General features: G+C 53.3%; 1 protein-coding gene across 1 annotated transcript in view; it reads left to right on the forward strand.

Annotated features, from left to right (window-relative positions):
- Nucleotides 1-58: 58 nt before the first annotated feature.
- Nucleotides 59-9,268, forward strand: part of RUFY4 (RUN and FYVE domain containing 4) — a 24,752-nt gene continuing 15,542 nt past the window's right edge. The window contains exons 1-10 of the mRNA XM_015563685.1: nt 59-898; nt 1,559-1,627; nt 2,267-2,417; nt 2,536-2,639; nt 3,876-4,001; nt 4,311-4,417; nt 4,734-4,877; nt 5,327-5,393; nt 6,582-7,226; nt 7,945-8,051. Of these exons, the coding sequence (XP_015419171.1) occupies nt 2,372-2,417; nt 2,536-2,639; nt 3,876-4,001; nt 4,311-4,417; nt 4,734-4,877; nt 5,327-5,393; nt 6,582-7,226; nt 7,945-8,051 (1,346 nt within the window). The 5' untranslated portion in view covers nt 59-898; nt 1,559-1,627; nt 2,267-2,371. The remainder of the gene's footprint in view (nt 899-1,558; nt 1,628-2,266; nt 2,418-2,535; nt 2,640-3,875; nt 4,002-4,310; nt 4,418-4,733; nt 4,878-5,326; nt 5,394-6,581; nt 7,227-7,944; nt 8,052-9,268) is intronic.

A 9,268-nucleotide genomic window follows, 5' to 3' on the forward strand; every position in this document is an offset into this window, starting at 1 on the left:
CTGGAAGGAGAGAAAGATAGCGAGGGAAGAGGCAGGAAGCAGATAAGGAGAGATGAGGGGGAGACAGGGACGCGGGGGACAGGAAGAGGGGGACAGAGCCTCTACACCGGGCGACCAGGTCCAGGAGGGGAGGCAGGCGGGGGTGGCGCACGAGAGCAGGCCAGGCGCGCGCCAGGGCTCACGAGAGCTTCCTGGGGTTTGTGAACAATATCCTCCCGGGTGCCTGCTCCCCTGTTCTCTGCCCCCAGCACTAGCCCTTGTGTCACCCCAGCCTAGAAAAGCGAGGACCAGGCGGTGGGAAGACCTGAGCTCAAGGAGGCAGAGCACATCCAGGGTGGAAGGGCCACAGCCCACCTGGGCAGCGCACCTGGCCCATTCCTGGAGACAGCACCTCCCCAGGGGTCACTTCCCTCCTTTTAGGACTGAGTACCAGGACTGGAAGGATGACGACCCCGTCGGGAGACTGAGGTAGGGAGGAGGAGAGAGACAGGTGATGGGGCTCTTGCCTTCCCCTCCCCACCTGCATCACACTCCAACCAAGTGGCGGTAAAAAACTGGCAGAGGATCAGCGGGGTCGGCATCCCAGCCTCTTTGCGCCACCTGGTGGTGATGAGGAAGAAAGACAAAGCAAGTGGCCGTGATAAGAAGGGAAGGCAGTTGCCGCTCCCCACCCCTGGATGAGTCCGTGTTTGGCCAGCTAATCATCCCCATTTCCACTTCTCCCCATAGTCTTCTGCTCCTCCCCCTCGGAGCAGGGTTTCCCCTCGAGTGCTGGCGTGGGCCTGAGTCACCCTCCCAAGCAGCAAACTCTGAGAGCTGTAGAGGAACTAGAGTCACAAGTGGCAGGCTCAGGCTGCAGCGCCCGCTCTCCGTGCCTCCACCAGCCAGGCCTTCCCAGGTGAGTCCAGATAGCCTCCGGGGTCTGGGGGAGGCTGGAGGAGGGAAATGATGCCAGGAGGGAGAAGCTGAGGAATCTTGATGGGTATGAGGGACAGGACAAGATGCATATAAGTGTTCATGGATTTATAATCAGTCTGGTCTGGAAGGGACTTCAGAGACCCTAAATCCAAACCTCTGGTCTACATATGGGGAAACTGAGGCCCAAGAAAGGTGTGTGATGTGCCCAAAGTCACAGTGAATTCCAGGGCCAGGATGGAGACCCATGTCCCTTGACTCCCAGTTCAGTGTTCTCTGAATGCCATTCCCCACTCACCCTCCCTCCTTACTCTCCTTTTCCCCATCCTATCCTCTCCACTGTGCCTCACTGCTTCTTCACTCTCAGCCACCCCAAAATTCCAGCAACCAACCACAGCTTGGGAGGCAAGACCCCTGGGTTTCCTACCCCATGCCCAGTCTTTGCTCCAGGCTCTCAGAATAAGCCCACTGGCCCTCAGGGGCCACAATATTCCTCCCTGAGCTCCAGGACCCACTGGGGGCAGGGGGGCAAGCTGAGATTTAACTGGGAGAGAGCAGCAGGATTAAAACCAGGTGTCCTGCTCCCCACACCCCAGCCCTAGCTCTCAGGCCTTGCCTTACTTCTGCCTCCCTCTCCTCAAAGAACGCATATTTTCCGCTCAGCTGGGGCTCAGGAAAGATGAGAATGTGTCTCAAGGATGATGACTCTCTGGTAAGGCTCCCCATGGGAAGAGGGGTGATGGTCCCTCAGCCCAGCATCCACATGGCATGAGCACTAACAGGCTCACTCACATCAAGTCAGGGCTGGGAGCATGGGCCCTGGGGGCACACAGACCTCAGTTCAAATTCTATTTTCACAACTTAGCGCTTTGTGGCATTGGGTAAAAGACCCTCTCTGAGCCCCCTTTTCACCTTGTCTAAAATGGAGTTGATAACCTGCTAGGATTATTGTGGGGACTGAGTGAGACAAAGATGTCAGGCACTAGGAACTGCTCCGTAAGTGGGGGCCACGCCATCACCTCCCCATATGGGCCTACAAGAAAGAACTGGGGTTTTATTCTGCCAGTTAACTCACTGTGACCCTAGAGCAGTGATGGCGAACCTTTTGAGCTCGGCGTGTCAGCATTTTGAAAAACCCTAACTTAACTCTGGTGCCGTGTCACATATAGAAATTTTTTGATATTTGCAACCATAGTAAAACAAAAATTTATATTTTTGATATTTATTTTATACATTTAAATGCCATTTAACAAAGAAAAATCAACCAAAAAAATGAGTTCACGTGTCACCTCTGACACGCGTGTTATAGGTTCGCCATCAATGCCCTAGAGCCATCCAATTCCTTCTCTAGGCTGATTCTTCCTTCGTGTAAGGAGAGGACCAAAGAGCCGAACCCAGAGGCTCCTTCCGGGGTGAACTTCCAGAGCCACAGGAATCATATCATTTTCAAATATTCATGGCAGAAGAGGGGGCTGCCCTTAAGGTCACCAGGGACCTGAAAGGTGAGTGAGTCCCGAGAGATTTTCCGGGACTGAAATGAGGGAGAAGTGAGGGGTCTTGGGAGCCTCTCCCTCAGAGACCTCACTCCCTGATGTCTGATGTCCACCATCCTCCTCACAGCTGCTGTCTCTGCCATCCTCCAGGGCTACGGGGGTGGGCATCGGGTGACAGACGCCAGCGCTGAGCTGCACGGACTCTGTGGCTGCCTGGAGCGGCTGCTGCAGGTGGGGCCCTGCCCTGTCCTCCCCTCGGGTCTCCTCCCTTCCCCTCTCTCCAGGCTCAGATAACCAGGAGGGCTTTCCCACATACTGAGAAAAGGGCCACCCTTCCTTTGCTACCAAGCACCACCTTGTCCCCCTCAGTTAGCAAGACCTTCCTGACATCTAACCTCACTCATGTAGCCTGGGAGGGGTGGGGAGGCAGGGCTGGGGGAGACCACCCTGCTCTGAAGACCACAGTGCCAGAGGCACAGATGTCCTAGAGCTGGCCCTCCTTGCTGCTGGTTAGAGCCCCAGTCATCACTATCACTAGCTTTTACTGAGCATGTACTATGTGCCAGACTAAGCCTTTACGTGCCCGCCTTATGCAATTCTCATTCTAACCCCCTGAAGTGACTCATGACCTGCCCATCTCCCACATTACACGTACACCCTTCCTACTTACCTGATTGTGTGTGTGTGTGTGTATGTGTGTGTGTGGCGTGGGGGCGGGTATGGGTGTGAGTGCGTGAGGTTTGTGTATATGTGATATGGGTATGTGTGAGTCTCCTGCCAGCCCACCCTCTATCTGCTGCCCTCTAGTCACACTGGCCTCCTTGATCTTCTAAAGCACACCAGGAATGCACGCACCACAGGGCCTTTGCACAATTTCACCTGCCTAGAATGCTCTTCCCCCACAACTTTAGATGGTACACTTTTTTTATTTCCTTCTGATTTCAATTGAGTAGTATCTCCTCAGTAAGGCTTTCTCTAACCACCTAATCTAAATTTTTAATACACACATACCACATGCACCACACATACATACCATCACATACACACATGCGTGCACACACCACCCAATTCCTATTCACTTTTTCTGCTTTATTTTTTCTCCTTAGCAGTCAGTACTATCTAACAGTATATATTTTTACTTTTTCAGTTTGTTCATTTTCTGTCTCCCCTTCCAAGATATAAGCCCATGAGGTCAGTTTGTTCATTGCAGTCTCCCCTGGACTTAGAACAGGTCTGGCACATAGTGAGTGCTCAGCATTTCTGGAATGAATGAATGGGAACACTGAGGTCTCAGAGAGGTCAAGCAGCTTGCTCCTGGCCACACAGCCAGTAAGGGCAGAGTCACTGAGCCGGGTCTGTCTCACAAGCCCTTGCCCTTCTGCCATGTGTCCGCTCAGCATGCTGGGACACAGGGTAGGTTCTAGGAGGAAACATTTCTATGACTCCTTTCCCTCCTCTTGCTCCCAGTTTGACCAGAAACAGCAGAAGAGCTTCCTGAGACCTCAGAAGGATTACTGGGATTTTCTTTGCACTGCCCTAAGGCAGCAGCGGGGGAACACAGAGCCGGCCCTCTTTGTTCACTCACAGGACAAGGTACCAAGGGCCAAGTGGCAGACATGCTGGCCCCAGGATGATGGGGTCCTGCCACCAGGCCCTTGATGGGGATCACTTGGGGGCCAGGGGACACAGGCCTGCCAGAGGCCCTTGTCTTATCCATCCCAGCTCCACTGGCCATAGACCCCCTCGCTGGTCCTCAACTCTCATTAGTGCTATTCTCAGCACCCCTCCAGCTGCCCTTTCCTCCCATGACACCCTTTCTCATCAACCACCCATGCCCTCTCTGTGCTGGCTGAGTTCCCCTGGCCTAACACCACCCCACTTTGCCCCCTGTGTGCTCTGCAGTTGAAGACCCCTCTGGGAAAAGGCCGTGCCTTCATCCGCTTCTGCCTTGCCCATGGACAGCTGGCCGAGTGCCTGCAGCTCTGCCTCCTGAATCCAGAGCTCACCAGGTGGGGCATGCTCCTGCTCGTACCTGAGCCCACTGTCCCTCCTTCACGAAACTTCCCCCTTCATCCCCACAAGGATGGTTTAATATCAAATGAGAGAGATGAGGGGAAAGTCAAGGAAGAAAGAGCAGATGGGAGGTTAGAAGCCCAGTCATGAATGACACTTCATCATGATACTTAGGCCCTCACTCCCCAAGGGCCACAGCCCTACCTGGGGAATTGTCCCATTATGGTATGCAGTAGAGGTGGATTCTCTGAGGTTGGGGGTGGCAATAGCACCAGGGCCAAAGGCCAAGGATGCTGATCACTGTGAACACAGGGAATGGTATGGCCCCCGGAGCCCTCTGGTGTGCCCTGAACTCCAGGAGGACATCCTGGACTCCCTCTATGCTCTCAACGGGGTGGCCTTCGACTTGGATCTGCAGCGGTCGGACCTGGATGGGGCCTGGCCCATGTTCTCAGAGTGAGTGGGTACATGTGGAGAGAAGCTTCCTTTCATGCCTGCTGCCACAGCTACCATCCACCCCAAGCGAGCCCCAAGCCCTCAGCCTCTAGCACCATCCATTTCTCCCTCCCTTCTTGCTTTCTGAGCCCCTGAATCTCCACCTCCCTAGCCTTCAGGATAACCTAATGATGCCCCATGATGTTGCATAGAATATACTCTCTAAAGAGTTGTTGGGTGGCTGGGATGGAGTGTTAGAAGGATGAATGGGTGGTGGGATGGTGGATAAGTGGAGGGTGGGGACACAGGGATGGATGAAGAGGGGAATGCGTGCACGAGGGTGGGAGGGGAGGAAGGTGGAAAGGGGGGTGGGATGAATGGGTGGTGGGAAAGATAGAATATCCTGCATCCAAGAGCCAAGACCACTTCTGGAGAGAGGACCAGGATCTCCCTGCCCCTTTTACTTTCAGGTCCCGCTGCTCTAATTCCAGCCAGACCCAGGGAAGACCCAGAAAAACCAAAGACTCCCCAAAGGAGGTGCTTCTGCCTGACCTTCACTCTGAGCTGCCTCTTCTCCATCTCTGCTGGGACCCCTCGGGTTGAGCAGTAACTGAGCCCTGTACCAACTGGACAGACAGACAGAGAGGCCAATGTGTGGACCTGGGGACTGGGGACCCACAGAAGCAAAGGCTCATATTCCTAAGTGGTGGGGATATCGGGGAGAGAAAGGAATGGCTGACATCATCTGCAGAAGCCAGTGGGGCCCAGGGGAGGGGGAGGTGCTAGGGAGGGTGACCAGAAGCTTATAGGAAACAGTCCAGGGAAACAACCTCTTCTGGAAAATTTGCAAATGTCTCAGTTCAGTTCAGGGAGCGGTTGAAGAAGAGCCAGATCACCTGGTTCAAATCCCAGCTCCAGCCCTTACTAACCACGGTCCTCCAGCCAATTATTTGCCATGCTCGCAGGGCGATTGTGAGGATGCCTTGAGACAGACCATGTGTAGCACAGAGCAAGGCTCCTGCCACGTGGTCAGTAAGTGGTAGTTTGCAGTTATCATCATTCCATGAGCTCGCTTTGCACCCCCACCAGCTTCCAGGCACCAGGTCCAGAAACTATGAGGACTCAGTCTCTGACCTGAAGGACTTCCAGGTCTGTTCAGGGAGGCAGACCCTAAAGGAACACGCTGCAACATGACATGTGAAGCGTAGGGGTGTGCACAGGGGAACGTGGGGTCCAGAAAAGGCTTCTTGGCAGAGGTGACTCTTAGCATACTATTGGTCAATCTAAATTTTCATCACAACCCGACAAGGCAGGTATGATTATTCCCAATTTGCAGAGAAGAAAATATAAAGAAGTCAAGTTCGGAGGGAAAGATCAGAGGAGAGGGGTGGGAAGAACGTAGGGGAAACCAGATTCATGCAGAAGATAGAAATGAAGGAGGGAGAAGGGTGTGAGCTAGCAGTGAGGGAGGAAAGGAAATGGCGAAGAGAAGAGCTGCTGCTCCCTGATCAGGTCAAAGCTGGGGCCTCAGATCAGATCACCGGATGTTAACAATTCAGATTCCTGACCCTCCCCCAGATCTGTTGGATAGCATTTCCAGTTGGGAGGGCCTGGGAATCCATATATTTAGCAAGCTTGTTGCATAGGGGCTGTGGCCTTTCCCATGCACCAGCTTGGTGAATTGGTGCTGAGGAGGATGATGATGGGTTTGGGGCTTCTCTGCAGATCTCAGCTGTAAATGGAGGCCCCAAAGGAGTCCAGCCAGAGGAGGCACACACCAGCCAAGCCAGCTGTCTGCGAGATGCACCAGGGGAAGACCGGTTGGCTGGACTCCCTATGTCCCAGCAACATAGGCATCTCTCTCCCTTTTTGGAAAAGAAGAAAGAAGATCCCAGGAGCCTCAGGGCCCTCCACAGCATGTGGGAACCAGAGGGGGAGGGGCTACAGCAAGACCAGGAGATGGGAGCCCCACGGACAGAGATCTGCCTGGAACTCTCAACACCCAGCATCCAGGGGCCGAGGGAGAGGGCCAATCAGGCTCTGAAGGAGGTGGTAGAGACAGAGGGTGAGGGCCGAGGGGTCCTGCTGAGTACAGAGGGTCAAAGAACAGAGGGGACTCATGAAAGGGAAGCAGAGTGGGGTCACAACCAGGGGCTGTTGGTCTCCAGCCCCAGAGGGATGAATGAGGGCTCCATGTCACCAAACAGGCAGGAGAACAAGGAGCCTAGCATTCTGGGGGAGCCCAGCGTCCTTCAGGGCCTGGGAACAAAGGAAGGCTCTACCACGGAGAAGCCACAAGAGCAAACAGGAGTGACCAGTGTGACCAGGAAGGAGGAGCAAGCAGAGATGGCCTTGCAGGATGCGGTCAAGGTGAGAGCAGTTGAGCTCTGTACCTGTCTGTTCTCCCCAATCTAAAATGGCCCATAGTCAGAGGTCTTCAATGGTAGCCTGGGGATCATTCCAGCCCACAGATCAATATTTATTAGCCCATACAGGATTAGGATTATTGTTATTTGAGGATGCCTTTTGAAAGCTATGCATTCTTTAATTCACCATAGTCCCCACCTCTACCCATTGCCTCATACCAGGCTCATTTTATTCATCAATACTGCGACCTTGCCCCTAAAGACATTTGCATTTGAGATACCTTTCCAACAGTTCTCCAGGGCAGTTGTTTTTCTCAGGTTTCAAAGCTCTCATTCTCAGCAGGTTTCCTGCCAATATGTAAATCCTACTGTTGCAGACCTCAACTAGTTGCTCTTGTTGTAGATGGGTCTCCTGGAGGTCACCCAAGACTGTTTATAAGCCTTCCTTCAGCCTCCTCCTAAGGCCAGAGTCTTCTGGGTCCTTGAGCTTTGTAACTTCCACCCCTCAGTGAAGGAAGACATGGTGGCTCCATGCTCACCCAGGGGCAGAGCCAGGCGTGATTCACAGCTCCCAGTGTTATCCCCAGTCCTGCCTTCCACCCAAGGGTGGTCTCACATGGTTTGAAGTCTCATGGGGTCCTTTGTCAAGTCATTTTGGGGTTGGGGTCTCTGACTCTCTTTTTCAGCTCCCTTTCCCTTTCTTCTTTCCTCTCCTCCTCCAGACCCTCAGACATAGGCTGCAGAAGACCAAGGAGCAAGCCTGGCACCAGGAGCAGCTGCTGAAGGAGCAAGAGAGGGAGCTGAAGGCACTGCAGGAGCAGCTCAGCAGGTAACCTTGGCAACCACTAGCACACATGGGAGTGAGAGCCAGGAGGCTGGGGGGACAGGCGGTGCTTCATGGCTCCTACTGGCATTCATGGTCAGTAAGCATCTTCTGAGCCCCTCCTGTGCACCAAGCCCTGTGAGGGCACAACTTTGGATTCTGAGGCATACAGGGCATTCATTGTTCCTGCTCTCAAGGACTCCCACCTTCCCCTCCTATCCCTCCCCCTCCCGCTTGCCTGCCTCCTCCTTCACTGGCCTCCCTGTGTAGCCCCCAGGATAGATCTATACCTCCGGTCCCTCCCTTCCCTTCCATACTCATCTTGGCCTCTTTCTGCTGCTTCTTCTGGGCCATTCCTCTCTTTGCAATCCACTCTGCCTCCCTGCCCCACACACTCCTTGTGTTCCTCTGTCCCTCATTTTCCTATACCTCATTGTACAACCTCTCTTTCACACCCTGGGTAGTCATAATCCTAACGACCTGGCACTGTGTCCTTGGTACTGTTCTAGCTGCTTCCTCATAACAGCCTTATGAGATAGGTTCTCTAAAATCCCCATTTTATAGATGAGGAACTAAAGCTCAAAAATACTATACAATTCACTCTCCTGCTATTTTAGCAGCTGCTCCTGGTGGTAAAGATTCCCATGATTGAGGCCCAAAGCGAATGCAGGGCTTTGCTTTTTCTCTGGGAATTAAGCTGGGAGGCTCTAGCCCCAGGCTGCTCCCTGCAGATTGCTGTCCTGCCACCGGTCATCCCATCCATCATTGTCATTCCACAAACACTCGAAGTGTTTGTGTCAGGCCTATTCTATGTGCCTGAAATCCTCTTGGGGGCAAAACAGACAAAATTTCCACCCTCACGGAGCTTACATTCTAGTGGCGAGGCAGTCAGTAATAGGATAAGCAAATAAAATCCATGGAATGTCAGATTACAATAGGTTCTAAACAGGGAGGGAATAAATCAGGGGAGGGGAATAGGAAGTATCGGGGTGATATTGAATAAGGTAGCATGGTCAGGGAAGGCCTCCCTGGAAAGGTGAGGTTTGGGTAAAGGTGTGAAGGAAGTGAGGCGTGAGCCATTTGGATGTGTGGTCAAAGAACGTTCCAGGCAGAGGGAACAGCAAGAACAAAGGCCCTGAGGTGGGAATCAGCATAGCAGGTTCTAGGAACATCAGGGGGCCATCATGGCCCCAGTGGAATAAAGAAAGAAGGGGATGTAGGGA

This window comes from Myotis davidii, unplaced genomic scaffold (assembly GCF_000327345.1).
Source record: "Myotis davidii unplaced genomic scaffold, ASM32734v1 scaffold575, whole genome shotgun sequence".
NCBI classification, from domain to species: domain Eukaryota; kingdom Metazoa; phylum Chordata; class Mammalia; order Chiroptera; family Vespertilionidae; genus Myotis; species Myotis davidii.